The sequence below is a fragment of the Pyrus communis genome, chromosome 4 (assembly GCF_963583255.1).
Source record: "Pyrus communis chromosome 4, drPyrComm1.1, whole genome shotgun sequence".
NCBI lineage: Eukaryota > Viridiplantae > Streptophyta > Magnoliopsida > Rosales > Rosaceae > Pyrus > Pyrus communis.
Genome location: NC_084806.1, coordinates 518,968 through 534,112, shown reverse-complemented (window position 1 = coordinate 534,112; position 15,145 = coordinate 518,968). Strand labels below are relative to the sequence as shown.

General features: G+C 38.4%; 2 protein-coding genes across 2 annotated transcripts; both read right to left on the bottom strand.

Moving 5' to 3' along the window:
- Window positions 1-371: 371 nt before the first annotated feature.
- LOC137731567 (phytosulfokine receptor 1-like) lies at window positions 372-3,969 on the bottom strand. The gene is made up of 2 exons (XM_068470705.1): window positions 3,800-3,969; window positions 372-3,669 (listed from the first exon to the last, which is right to left on the bottom strand). Exon 2 carries the CDS (start codon window positions 3,547-3,549, stop codon window positions 484-486), a length of 3,066 nt encoding a protein of 1,021 aa, XP_068326806.1. The 5' UTR covers window positions 3,550-3,669; window positions 3,800-3,969; the 3' UTR covers window positions 372-483.
- Window positions 3,970-9,123: 5,154 nt separating this feature from the next.
- LOC137732975 (phytosulfokine receptor 1-like) lies at window positions 9,124-11,463 on the bottom strand. The gene has a single exon (XM_068472204.1). It carries the CDS (start codon window positions 11,423-11,425, stop codon window positions 9,338-9,340), a length of 2,088 nt encoding a protein of 695 aa, XP_068328305.1. The 5' UTR covers window positions 11,426-11,463; the 3' UTR covers window positions 9,124-9,337.
- Between the last annotated feature and the right edge of the window lie 3,682 nt (window positions 11,464-15,145).

Below are 15,145 nucleotides of genomic sequence, written 5' to 3'. Positions count from 1 at the left end.
GGGTTTGGGAGACTGCACGACATTGCAATTGTCAATTGGCTACGTCCAAAATTTCAACGGTCGCCTACTGTTTTCAAGATGTTTGAACTCTAAAGCAAAGAAAGATAACAGAGTGCCTGTTTGGGATTTGCTTCTGCAACATTTGGTAGAAAAACTTAAAAGCGATTTGCAGTTGTGGAATCGCCTTTTTGGAGAAGCACCTTTTGACAGGTTTATATAAAAGCGTTTATGTTAAAGGCGCTTATAAGTAGAAGTGATTTCTACACGAAAAAGAAGCACGTTCTTACAACCGTTGTCGTTGCTGATATGCCGCACAGCGACAGTACGAAACCAATTCCGTCGAGGATAAATATTTACAACAAAAACCAACGTTGAGAATGCAAATATAAAAATTTATAGATCAGGAAATATAACTTCTTATACAAGTAAGATACGTTGCTGTACAACCAGGGTTTCCCTGGCTTCATTATCTAAAAAACAAAGCTAGACTTTCTTGGTGTTAATGTTATCGAGCCAAGTAACTAGCTGCTGAGTTGAAGGCCTCACCTTCGGGCTTCCGCTTAAGCAAAGGCATGCAATCTCAAAAACACACAACAGTTCCTCATCGTGCTGCTTGTCACAAATGAACGGATCAAACACCTCGCCTTCCCTCTTTTCCCTCTTCATCTGAAATGCCCATGATATCAAATCCCGACATTCTCTTGGCTTGCACATATCCATTGGCCTTTTTCCGGTGAGCAGCTCCAAAAGAACAACCCCGAAACTGTACACATCACCCTTGTAAGTAGCGACAGAAGCTTGGCTGTACTCAGGAGGGATGTAGCCTAATGTCCCAACAAGATCAGTTGTTACATGAGTAGCATACGGGTGTATGAGCCTTGCAAGACCAAAATCCGCCAAGTGCGCTTTAAAATTCTCATCCAAAAGGATGTTGCTTGACTTTATATCCCGATGAAGGATGTGGGGCTCGCATGACTGGTGCAAATAAGCAAGCCCTCTCGCCGCCCCTTGAGCAATCTTAAGCCTCACATTCCAATCTAGAGAGGTTGGACCGTCGGTTTTCTCATGTAACCAGTAATCCAGACTACCGTTCTCCATGTAAGAATATATCAAAAGCCTGTCACTTTTATACGTGCAATAACCCTGAAGATGTACAAGATTTGGATGTTGAGCTCTTGACAAGGTTTCAACTTCAGCGTAGAATTCTCTGTCCATCTGGCCACAGTCACCAGAAAGCCGCTTGATAGCAACCTTCTTACCATCAGGAAGGCTGGCCTTGTAAACCAGACCAAAACCCCCGCAACCGATGATATTTGCTTGGTCAAAATTGTTGGTAGATTGTAGAAGGTCATCAAGAGAGAGCTCTTTATTAGCATCCTTGTTTTGGAACAGAACTACTAGTTTCGACCCGAGTTCTTCCAAATCCTTCTCGTTGGTATCGTGGTCCTCTCTTTCAGGATCAACCTCTCTCCGGCTATGTGCCCGCACCACAATTATGAACATGAGAGCAAGAACAAATGCTGTTCCAAATACAATTCCAACAGCAATACCAATAACAACTCCTCTATTTTTCCTTGTTTTGCTGGGCTTCCCAAGGGGATAATGCACATTTGATGGACATGGGGGCGCATGGTCGCCACAAAGATTATTCCCTTCAAAGCTTGAATTTGGGAAGGTCCAAAACTGAGGTCCTGTAGGGATCACCCCGTATAACTGATTGTCTGCAACATTAAACTTGGACAAGAAGTTGAGGTTGACCAACGAAGGCGGTATGTTCCCTGAAAGCTTGTTATGAGACAAATCCAGAGTCTCTAAGCTGGCCATCCCAGATAAATTACTCGGAATCGGTCCTGATAGATTGTTGCACTTCAGATCCAAAACATGAAGCGATTTCAGTTTCCCAAACTCTCGCCAGATTGGTCCACTAAGATTGTTGTTGCTAAAGTCCAATGTAGGCCGAAAGCTCGAAACTTGATTGTACTGCAACCCACGTGCACTTACATTCTTCTTCATGAAAAGAGGGAAATCATAGGAAGGTTCCTCAACGGAGATCCTCCCATTAATGAGGCTCGGGAGTCCAGTTAGGCTTCTCGGCATTTCCCCCGTAAAGGAATTATTAGACATGTCCAAGTAGAAAAGACTGCTAAAATTACCAAACCAGACTGGAATTGTTCCTTCCAATTGGTTCCACGATATATCCAACAACTGCAACCTGCTGCTAGTACTCAACCATTGGGGTATTACACCCGTGAGCCTACAGTTTGCAATAACAAGAACCTTCAACTTTTCAAAATGAAGGGTTGGATCAGCAGGAAATTGTTCGCCACGGAAGTTCAAGGTGAGAACCAAGGTAGTCAGGTTCTGACACTGCTGTAAAATTTGAAGGGCGGAAGAGATATTGGAAAGGCTGCAATTTGACAGCGAGATGTAACAGAGGCTATGGAAACTCTTGAAGCTTTCTGGGATTTCACCAGTGAAGTTGTTACGGGCAAGATTGACAGTATTCAAATGTTGACAGGAGGGAAGATTGGAGGGAATAGGCCCATCAAACCGATTGGAACCGAGATCAAGAGAGGTCAAACTAGTCATTGCTGAACAATTAAGATCAATTGTGCCCTGCAACGAATTGTTTTTCAAATTAAGCAAAGTGATAGTCGATGAACTCGACAAAGAAGGGGGTATCCGACCACCAAAACGATTTGAATGAGCTACAAAATTCTGTAATCTTCCAAGGCTGTGGAAAACATCTGGGATAGTTCCTGAAAACTCATTAGTTGAGATATCCAAACGAACAAGGTTAATGAGGTTACCGAATTCTTCGCTGAGGGCCCCTGACAGCTTGTTATCTTGCATGTTCAACTGGGTTAGCTTTCGCAGACGAAATATACCTTCGGGTACACTGCCATTGAAATTATTCATGGCTAGACAGAGGTGCTCCAAGGAAATACAATTGCCAAGACCTGGTGGGAGGTTACCAGAGAAGTAGTTCACAGCCAACTTCAGAGTTCGAAGCCGAGTAGAACTGTCACAGATGCTAGCTGGAAGGGAACCATTCAAAAAGTTTTGAGAAATTTCAATGAACTGGACTGAAGGCAAATCGATATCGACAGGAATGGGGCCGGAAAAGTAATTAGAACTCAAGTCTAAGAGCTCTAAATTTGGCAAATGGAAGAGCGAAATCGGAAGCGAGTACTTGAGGAAATTGTGAGAGAGATTGAGGGTTCTGAGCTGGTCTAATGTCCCCAAAGATGCAGAGAGATTTCCCAGTAGCCTTCTCTTTGGAAGCTCCAGTTTTACCACTCTATAAGTATCAATGGAATAGTTCAATCCGAGAGACGACGAAGAATTGCAAGTGATGCCTACCCATTTACAGCAATCAGGTGAAAATTTGCTGCCCCACCCATCAATCACAGAATCTATACCGTTCCTGAAATCCTCCAATGCTTTCAAATCGTTGGGATTGCATGTCAGGTTTTGAGAGCTTAAAATCCGAGCTTGGAAGCAAAACCCAATAACAAAAATGAAAACCCAGAAATCTTGGACCCCCATTTCACAGAAACAAACCCTCTAGAAGAGAGAGAGAGAGAATGTACAATCAAGCAGCAGCAGCAAAATCCTTGCCAAGAACCAAACTTTCTGAGGTGGGTTTTCTTGTATCAAACATAATGTCTGCGAAATGAAGCAAAAAATGGAAAGAAAATAAAACCAAAAATGAATCAAAATTCGAGAAATGGGTTTTGTTGTATGTGAAGAAATAAAGCAGAAACGTAATAAGAAGAGAGAGAAAAAAAAGACAAACCTGACAGATAGAGAGAGATTTTTGACTTCAAAAGAACACGGCTTCTGGTATGAATCAATTGAATGAATGGACGAAAGTATTCATCTTTTGTTTTTCGTTTCAGTTTGCAGTTCTTCTCCTCCTCGCCGATTTTCTCTGTTAAATTTTGGGCTGCTAGCGAGGGAGGCTTCTTCTATTTGTCATACTGTAATTTGTAATCTTTATATGAAAGACAACTAGTAAAGTGGTGACCGCGGACACTGTAAGCGGCGACCGGCAAAAGCCGGTCAGTTGCATGAAGGTTCGGTTACGGACAGCGATGGGTGAGGCCCGGAGGGCAGAGAGTCAACGAATGGGTGGCGCGACAAGTGCATTTAGTCTTTTTTATTTTTATTTTTTAATTATGTAATTTTACTTTAATTATTGTGAGACGATTCTAACCAGGTAGAAGAAAAGACGCACTACTCTTGCTAATTTACTCAAAATCTTTCTCATCCATATCATATAAACTTGCTATATATATATATATATCTATAAAATTATAATATGGTAATGTTTGATTTCTGATGCTGATAAAGCACACGATAGTGACAGGAGGAGACTAAAATGTCTCTGTCCGGCCCCCAAAAGGGTGGACTGTTGTGGCGATTGCCACCAGTTAGTCCATTTTAAAAATAAATAAATAAAAAATCAAACTTTAAGACGATTTTATTTGGACATACAAATCCACCACATTTTCAAATAGAGTGGGACGTTACAATTCCATATGAGACGCGCTTATATAAAAAGTATATTAACAAATGTGTTTTTTTTTTTTTTTTTTTATTAACTAAGAACTAGAATGCCATTTTCAAGATGGTAAACGAAACCGAAGTCAGAGATGGAGACTCGGAAAATGATTTTCTGTCAAAATTTAAAAAGGGATTTTAAACAATGGAGGACAACGTATCACCTTATATAGAGTTTGACATTCGAGAAGTGAAACCAACTTTGACTTGAATTAAAGAATGGTATGATCGTATGGGGTTCAATTTTCAAATAAGTATATATATATTGCAAAATAAAAATTATTTATTTTTTATCTAAATGAGTCGTCATTTCTTAATTTTCAAGGTTAGGTGAATAATTTAGTTATTTGATTTCTATATACCAGAGATTGAACTCCATGGATCAACCATGCGTGCATGATCCAACGTTGGTTAAAGAAATCAAATCGCCGTATACAGAACGCAGTTGAAGACTTTGCTTCTTCTGCTTTCCCCAATATTTTAGATTAAATGTTTTGATTTTTCAATGAATTTGTGGTCTTTATTATTCAATAATATTAATGCTTACAAGTAACATACTGTCCGTAGACTGTATTAATCAGAATAGTCAAATATGCATGTCTCAAATCTCAGACACATGTCTATAATCAAAGAAACAAACAACGTCACAACTCAAGGGTCAAATATAAACAACAGGTTTGGACCACATATATACAGGAGAAGGTTTGGGATTAAAACGTTTTGGGTAAGTAAGCAGGTCCGATTTGTACAGAACTCGTGGGACATTTGTGTGTGTACGTGTGTGTATACCGTGTAAGGTGTAATTCATTTTATTTAAAAGGATTTATAGTTCAGTTAGTTAATCTCATTTATCTTTACACAAATCAAACGTAAAGGTAGTCTCGACGTCGACAGAGATGGCGATAAGCTTTGGGTGTGTGGACAATTGGCCGGAAGATAACTTCGCTCGCCAGCCCAGCCAAGCGCGCGACGTGCTTAGTTATGAGATTGTCTGTTTTCTCATCAATATAGCTCGAATAAAAATTAGTAGTTTATTGCTATTTTCTTAGCATAATAAAAGAAAATTATAAATAACCAAATAAGTAATCACGTAAAATACAAGGAAATTATCTCTTTAAAAAAAGAAAATTCAAAACCTATTTATCCATCGGGGGATACATGATCGATCTTGTGAAGGATGAAGATGTCACATGTATGATATATGTCTAATGTCCACAACTGTTCACGTGTGTTTCATTTATGATCTTTGTCGTAAAGGGTTAACCTTTCTTCTATTGGTCACCTAAAGCTTAACCTTTCAATCCACACACAAAAAGTAAGAAAAATAAATCAACTGATGCGAAAACTATATATACGGGCAGAGAGAGCATACATGCATGCATGTATGTAGAGTACGTACGTACTAGGGCAAACTTTTAACCAAACATGCAAACACAGCCTTTACATAGAGATATTAAGAAACGTATGGGAATGTGCGAACAAAGTCCTATGTCAGTGAGGAACTAAATTATGCAAGGGATTATAGAGATTGGGTTATTCTTCGTATTGCCAATTGATTTTATGGTGAAATCTCAACTTTTTTGATAATATCAAAGCAGGTTAGCCTACGTATGAAACCTAAATGGCCACACATACTTCACGTCACCCCATTTGTATTGTTTACATGTTAAGTTTGAAAATTCGTTACACGTGAGGGACGTATGAGAATGTGAGGACAGTCCTACATCAATGAGAGATAAACCATACAAGGGCTTAGAAAAGATTGGATTACTCTCTATATGATCAATTGATTTTAAGATGAAACTTCTAACTGTCTTCAAAATCTTCAACCATAATCAAATACTTCATCAAAATGTACTATCCGAGAACTTGGGGTCACTTCAGTTAAAAAAATTGCTCAAAAATAGGAAAAATTGCTCAAAAATAGGCAAAATGACAGATTGATAGGCGTCCATATTCTCGCAGCTTTAGCTCAATCAAGTTAGCTAGAACGATACACCTCTTTTTATGTACCCACGTTCAAAATTATTTTTTCATTATTTAGATAAATTTAGTGTATAACACAGCTTGTATCTTAAAAAAAAAATAAAAAAAAAAATAAAAAGAAGTCATCCATACGCACAATTTGTGTATATTCATCCATCCCCACTTGTGCACGATTTTTTTTTGGTAAGTAAAGTGTACGTGTTTGTCTTGAATTAAACTTCCTCCATTAACAATTAAGAAAAGTTTGACGGACCCTAATAGCGACATCCACCTCCAAAGTACAAGTAGTCAAGACTATCCCAACTATCTGTACTGGATATTGTATATTAATATGAAAAGTTTCATGCACCTTTATCTGTATGATCCTCCATTCCTCCTCCTCAGTCCTCAATCCTCATGTTTGAGCTACCACTAATTTAATACGTACAACCAGCCGCCCACCAGAAATATCCTAAATTCCTAATTCATTGGATTCTCTTACATTTGAGGCGGTTAGAGTGTATCATCTGATGCAAAGATTAGTCAGTCCAGTTTGACGTATCAGACAAGACCTATATGCAGAAGATGTGAGCCAAGCCCTGCGTCACTCATCATCTACATATGAACTAGGGAAATAATAAAAGAGAAAATTAATCTTATGTTTCGTGAAATCTGAGTTTAAGATTGATCGAATGATCAATGTTAATCGCATTTAGAGAAATAATGACTTAATATTTTACTTTTAGGAATTAGTGGTTTACACTACATGCTTCAATGTCAAGCATGGTATATTTACTCTATGGATTTTCGTCATAACTAGTACTCAAGTAACAGACCCTGCAAATCATATGCTTACTTTTCTTGTGCCAAAAGTAAAGGGTGTATTCAATTAGGATTTTAAGGGATTTTAATTTTTTTAATGAGTTTATGGGTATTCAATCTGGATTTTAAGTGATTTTCTGAAATTCAAAGTATGTTCAATTATGATTTTAAGATAGACTATTAACATCCTTAGAAATCCGGTGTATTTAATTAGGATTTTAAAGAAGTTTATAATGTTCCAATTGTATTCAATTGTGAATTTATTTTAAAGAATTTGAAAAAGTTGTGAAATTAGAGAGAATTGAAGATATTTTGTTGTATATTTTAAGTATCTACAAATCTCATATCTTCGTATAAGATTTTGAGGGAATTGAATTAAAATTTTACATAGAATCTCTACAAATCAATTAAAATCTAAAAAAATTCATGGATTTATAAGTCCATTAAAATCTCTCAAATTCTCAATTAAATACATCCTCCCAATGTCTTATTTGATTTTCCAACACGAAAGATATAATCAATTAGAATCTCATACATTTATATGCAAAAATATACTTACACTGAGGGTGAGAAAATAAATTGTTATCGAACTTACTATCTACGAGATTTGATCATAAAATATCTCATGTATAAGTCAAAAGAAATATCGTTAAACTGTAGTATTAAATGAATAAATTTGCATCCTATTAATTAGGAATCAAGACTAACGATGTAATCAACCACTGACTACTCGCTACAGATTGCGGATGCGACCCCATTAGAACGGGACATCCCTAACAAACTTTCTCGAGCACTGGCTTCGGCTGGGGTTTTTTGCCCTGATCAAGTATTAAATGGGCCTCAGCGTGTAAGCACTAAGTTGTTATTAGCCCAAGGCCTCTTAGCCTAGTAGTGCTCGTATATAGGTAAATACACATCTTATTTGCACATTTTTTTTCTGAGCCATTAATTAATCTGGACGGCTAGATTTATAACACGGCTTCGGATCCCTTTCATCAAATCCACCAATTCGAACTTTTGAAATTTGATCTAACGGTTAAAAATAGGAGTCATTTTAAAAATTATAATAATTTTAGTCGTTGAATCAAATTTCAATAATTCGGATTAATGGATTTGATGAAAGGAATTTGGAAATGATTCCTTTCCTTATAACACAACCAGAAGCTACAACCAGGTCAAAATAAACCGCCACCCTAAATTGCATTTCCTGAAATTCTCGTAGTGTTCCACACAGCCACGGCAAACCCATTGTTCGATTAAAAAGAAGGAAATACGACAAGGCTGGAGGGAAAATAAACAATGAAAATATTACTTCTCGAAAAAGAAAAATTGCATAAGTGGAGTGGAGGAGACGGACGCCAGAGAGAGGAAACAGAGAGAGCAAGGGAGTGACGTTAATCGGGTCTTCAGCTTTTCGAGTTTGCAATTCGGGTTTCTTTCACCCGGTTGTAAGGTAAATTAAAGGATTCATCTTGTTCGTCCATTTTACTCACGTGTATATGAATGTGTAAATAGGCATGTCGACTGGAGAAAAATCCTAACTTAGAAAGCAAAGTGAGGACCGCTATTAGGATCAGTAGAGGTAGTCTGATGTCGGCCCAAAGGTATACGACCTAAGACACAAAGTTTGGGGTGGGTCGGCGCTGAATGCAGGAGGTGGGGATTGAGGAGCTCCTCAGTACATGCTCCTAGCCAAGTATTTTTCAAACCGTATCACTTACAATATATACTTTTATTTTTGTTACATTCAAAGGCAACCACCCCCATTACTTGAGATAAGTTCTTGCATATAAATGCCTGTATAAGGCACCTCTCATCATTTATGTGTGAGTGTTGTTACATACAGGTAACCTTGGGCTGTGATTTCTCTCACTTCACAACCCAAACACTTTTTTTGGGTAATACTACTATTTATACATTACGTTACGAGCATACAAAATATAAATAAAAAGAAAAAAGAAAAAAAAATAAGGATGTACTTTCCTTAAAAATTCCAGATATACCTATCTATCCCAATGAAACATGCTATTCCAAATACGAATCCGACACACACTCCGGCAATGACTCCGGTATAATCCTTGTTTGATTTGTCGTACCATTTTCCCAGAGGACCATCCTCTCCTGAAGGACAAGGGGAAGCATCGTGGCCGCAAAGACTGTTCCCTTCAAAGCTTGAACTTGAGAAGGTCAAAAATTGACCTCCTGTAGGGATCACCCCATACAATTCATTGTCAGCAACACTAAACTTGGACAAGAAGCTAAGCTTAACCAACGAAGGGGGGATTATCCCTGAAAGCTCGTTATGAGACAAATCCAGAGTCTCCAAGCTCACCATCTCAGATAAACTACTCGGAATTGGTCCCGATAATCTGTTGTACTTCAAATCCAAAACATGAAGCGACCTCAGCTTCCTGAAATCTGGCCAGATTGCTTCACTGAGATTGTTGTTGCTGAAGTCCAATGTAGGCCGAAAGCTCCAAACTCGTTTGTACTGCAATTCTCGTCCACTCACCCTCAACGCAAAAAGAGGGAAATCAGGGGAAGGTTCTTCAGTTGGGCACCTCCAATTAATGAGGCTCGGTAGTCCAGTTAAGCTTCTTGGGATTTCCCCATTGAGAGAATTGTTAGATATGTCCAAGTAGAAGAGATTGCTAAAATTGCCAAACCAGATTGGAATTGCTCCTTCCAATTGGTTCCACGATATATCCAACAACTGCAATCTGCTGCTAGTACGCAACCATTGGGGGATTGAACCTGTGAGCCTACAATATGCAATGATCAAAACCTTCAACTTTTCAAAATGAAGGATTGGATCAGCGGGAAATTGTTCGCCAGGAAAGTTCAAAGTGAGAACCAAAGTAGTCAGGTTCCGACACCGCTGTAAAATTTGAAGGGCAGAAGAGACATTGGATATGCTGGAATTTGACAACGAAAGGTAAGAGAGGCTATGGAAATTCTCGAAGCTTTTTGGTATTTCGCTAGGGAAGTTGTTGCGGGCGAGATTGACATCACTCAAATGTCGACAAGAGGGAAGATTGGAGGGAATAGGCCCATCAAATAGATTGGAACCGAGATTAAGAGAGGTCAAGCTAATCATTGCTGAACAATTAAGAGCGATTGAGCCCTCCAATGAATTGTTTCTTAAATTAAGCAAAGAAATAGTCGATGAACTCGACAAGGAAGGGGGAATCTGACCACCAAAACGATTTGAATGAGCTATAAAATTCTGTAATCTTCCAAGGCTGTGGAAAACATCTGGAATTGTTCCTGAAAACCCATTAGTTGAGATATCCAAACGAACAAGGTTAATGAGGTTACCGATTTCTTCACTGAGCGCCCCTGACAGCATGTTATCTTGAATGTTCAACCGAGTTAGCTTTCGTAGACGAAATATACCTTTGGATATACCATCACTTGTGCCTGTAAGATAATTTGTGCTCAGGTCGAGGTCCTCCAAGGAAGTACAATTGCCAAAACCTTGTGGAAGATTGCTAGAGAAGTAGTTAGGGGCCATGTTGAGTACCCGAAGTTGAGTAGAATTTTTGTCACAGATGCTGCCAGGAAGGGAACCATTCAAAAGGTTTTGAGAAATATCAAGGAACTGGATTGAAGGTAACTCGATATCGACTGGAATGGGGCCGGAAAAGTCATTAGAACTCAAGTCTAAGAGCTCTAAATTCGACAAATGGAAGAGCGAAGTCGGAAGCGAGTGCATGAGTAAATTGTGAGAGAGATTGAGGGTTCTGAGCTGGTCCAAAGTGCCTAAAGATGCAAAGAGGTTGCCTGCTAGTCTTTTACTTGGAAGCTCCAACTTGACCACTCGAAAGGTATCGATTGAATTGTTCAATCCAATTCCCAGAGAGGATGAAGAGTTGCAAGTGATGCCTTCCCATTTACAGCAATCAGATGAGAAACTGCTTCCCCACCCGTCGACCACAGTTTTTAAACTTGACGTGAAATCCTCCAATGCTTTCATATCATTTGGATTGCATGTCAAGTTCAGAGAGCTCAAGATTTGAGCTTGGAAGCAAAAGCCAATAACAGTCACCACCAAGAAATCCTGAACACCCATATCACAGCAACACACAGTCAAGTTCTCAACACACCCACGAGAGTATAGAGAGAGTGGGAGAGAGTGAGAGAGACAAAACCAATTAGCTGGAAGGAGAACAGCAATATTAATAAAAGAGGGTGATAGGGAAAGATCGAATGAAATTACTTGACATTGAAGTCAAACACGCTTTCTTTCTTTAACTTCAAACTTGGGATTCGTTTGTGGACTACAGTTCATTATTTGGGGACTTTAATCCTATATAAATCATGGACTACGAAAGTCACAAATCATTGAAATTATTGGTTCTTCATCAACTAAAGATCAACATTTATAGTTATTGTCTATCTATTTGTCGTGTACAACAAACCTTGCTCAACAAAAATCAAGGAAGACTTGGCTGGTCTTTTTATAATTACTTTCAAACGAACGCTAAAAATCAACTATATAGTCATTGTCCCTCGACGTGTACAAAACTTACTACATACAAAATTAGACAAGACTTTACCCTAATTTATCTATGTCACCTTTTTACTTACTACTTGACACCATATCTATGTTTTGAAAAAAGTCAAAGCCAAAAGTCAAATCCAAGGATTACTGCACCTCTGTTACTGTTAAGGTAATCAAACAAAATTTGGCCTGGTCTTATACTGCCACCTGGACTCTTGCCGTGTCAATGGAGCTACCTTCCAAATACTAATTGCTTTCTTTCCATACTAGTCACGGGAATCTAAACTAACGGCATTCCTAATGAATCCTTTCACTTACCAAAAACCCCTACTCGATCAAGGTTCAAGTAAGGATTGTAAGGGCATCTTCAATCAAAAATGCTAAATATAGCCTCGTTCATAATTATAGCTCTGTAAAATATTATTTTCTAAATGAATAGTTGTTTGGACCGAAAATAATATTGTTGGGCCGAGTGTTAGTTTGTGCTCGGCCCAAAGCATTGTCAAAAATACTATGGGTTGTCTGGTGATTCCAGGCCATTCAGCAAGGATGGTCGAGTCCTATTACAAGAAGAAGTAGTTCAAATAAGTAAAGGGGTCGAGGAAGTCCTAGTGCAATTAAGATTCTCGACCAACAATGAATAAAGCTCCAAAAATGGGTGAGTTCAAAGTCCTAATGGGAGTAGGGTTGTTCGAAGCAAAGTTGGAACGAAAATCAAGGAAGACTTGGCTGGTCTTTTTATAATTACTTTCAAACGAACGCTAAAAATCAACTATATAGTCATTGTCCCTCGACGTGTACAAAACTTACTACATACAAAATTAGACAAGACTTTGCCCTAATTTATCTATGTCACCTTTTTACTTACTACTTGACACCATATCTATGTTTTGAAAAAAAGTCAAAGCCAAAAGTCAAATCCAAGGATTACTGCACCTCTGTTACTGTTAAGGTAATCAAACAAAATTTGGCCTGGTCTTATACTGCCACCTGGACTCTTGCCGTGTCAATGGAGCTACCTTCCAAATACTAATTGCTTTCTTTCCATACTAGTCACGGGAATCTAAACTAACGGCATTCCTAATGAATCCTTTCACTTACCAAAAACCCCTACTCGATCAAGGTTCAAGTAAGGATTGTCAGGGCATCTTCAATCAAAAATGCTAAATATAGCCTCGTTCATAATTATAGCTTTGCAAAATATTATTTTCTAAACGAATAGTTGTTTGGGCCCAAAATAATATTGGTGGGCCGAGTGTTGGTTTGTGCTCGGCCCAAAGTCGTGTCAAAAATACTATAGGCTGTCTGGTGATTTTAGGCCATTCAACAAGGATGGTCGAGTCCTATTACAAGAAAGAGTAATTCAGATAAGTAAAGGGGTCGAGGAAGTCCTAGTGCAATTAAGATTCTCGACCAACAATGAATAAAGCTCCAAAAAGGGGTGAGTTCAAAGTCCTAATGGGAATAGGGTTGTTCGAAGCAAAGTTGGAACGAAACAAGAACTTCCAATCCAGATATGAGTTTAATTTGATCTCAAGAAGGAGTTAGACATCATGCAACAATTCGAGACCTCCAATTCAACCCACAACTACCCTGCGCAAAACCTCTCAAACATCTTGAGATTTTTTATTTTCTTTTTCTCGCCAACACATCTTCAGTTTGGATAAACAGCACTGTGAAGGCAACCGACGAACACCTTCAGTTTGGATAAACAACACTGTTGCCATAGAATCAGCCGACCGAGGAGCACCTTCAGTTTGGATAAACAGCACTGCGTCGAGGCTGATTGGTTACCTATCTAAGTCTCGGTCGAGAAAGGTTTTCGAATCCTTATTGGCAGAGGTCATCTTATTAGCCTTCTCGGTGAAGTAAAGTGTTACGAGTTACGGCATTCGGCGTACTGGACGCCGAATGATTTTACGATTGGATACTCACAAGTGAGTTTCAGAGTTCGGCATTCCGACGGCTGAACCACATTCACCATCAAGACATACATCACCTTTGAATACTTGTGTCCGTACAGTCTGGTGTCGATTCGACGTGCTTACACTCTTACGAATATAATCACTGTGACCGAATCGGGCGCCGACGATTTGTGAACTTCACAGAATTAGCAGCTTTGTCTTTAGGCTCGAGAATCCAAAGGCCGAGATTTGTTCCTTCCTCGGCTGCAGTCGCAAGATAAAGAAGTCAGCAACGCGCTCAACGCAACATCAACAGATTTTACTCCTCGGCTGAGCTTGGCCGACGAGTTGGCACGCCCCGCATTCAACCGAAGGACGTAGTTAGCTTATTAATTATTCAGCCTGCACGCCATGTAGGCTTTGTAATTTTTAGGGTCAACAATAGTATTAGACCATATTCATATATCATCTCTAACCGAAGATGCTAAACATAATCGCCTCAATAATTTATTAGTTTTAAGTTTGTATTTTAAATTTTATTAGTTAATTTAATTAAACAACTTTTGGATGGTTTCAAATCTAGCTGTTGAATTTAAATCAATTATTGCAACTGAGGAATTGGCTCTCAAAAAATAGGCTAAGAGGCTGGCTACATTTGGCCAGTATGATATCTCTTTGGCCAAATAATGTCATGGCCCAATCTTCAGTTGAAGATGAATTTTTTGATAAATCAAACCATTGTTTAGCTTTTGGACCATTAGCCACTCCATCAAATATGGCCTCAACAGTGCGGTTTTGAGTCAAGATTGCCAATCAATGTACCAAACGATGCTTATATGTAGAAAATGTGATCCATGTCGTCTGTCACTCATCATCCACATAATTACGTACTATAGAAATAATAAAGGAGAAAATTAATCTTATGTTTCATTAAGTCTTAAGATTTGGTTTAAAATTTAGTTTTCCTAGATGATCTGTTATTTAATTGTATTTATAGAAATAAGGATTAGTCACTTAGTAGTTAGTGGTCTAGTAGTCTATTCACTTATAAGTGAGAGATCTTAGGTTTGATTCTCGTCAAAAACGAAGTTGAACCACATTATTGCTAATCTATTGTGAGTCTAAACACATGCCTTCCCCTTTAGTGTAGATAATATCGTTTATTAAAAAAGATAGAAATAATGATTAAGTTTTTAACTTTTAAGAATTAGTGGCTAAATTAATCGCATTTATAGAAAAGAATGATTAGGTTTTTAACTTTTAAGAATTAGTGGCTTACACTACATGCTTTAATAACCACTAGACTCAATCTTCTGCACTTAAAATGGGTGTGGTTTCTCTATGCCTCGATCATTGCTTTACACATATTAAATTTATGACAATA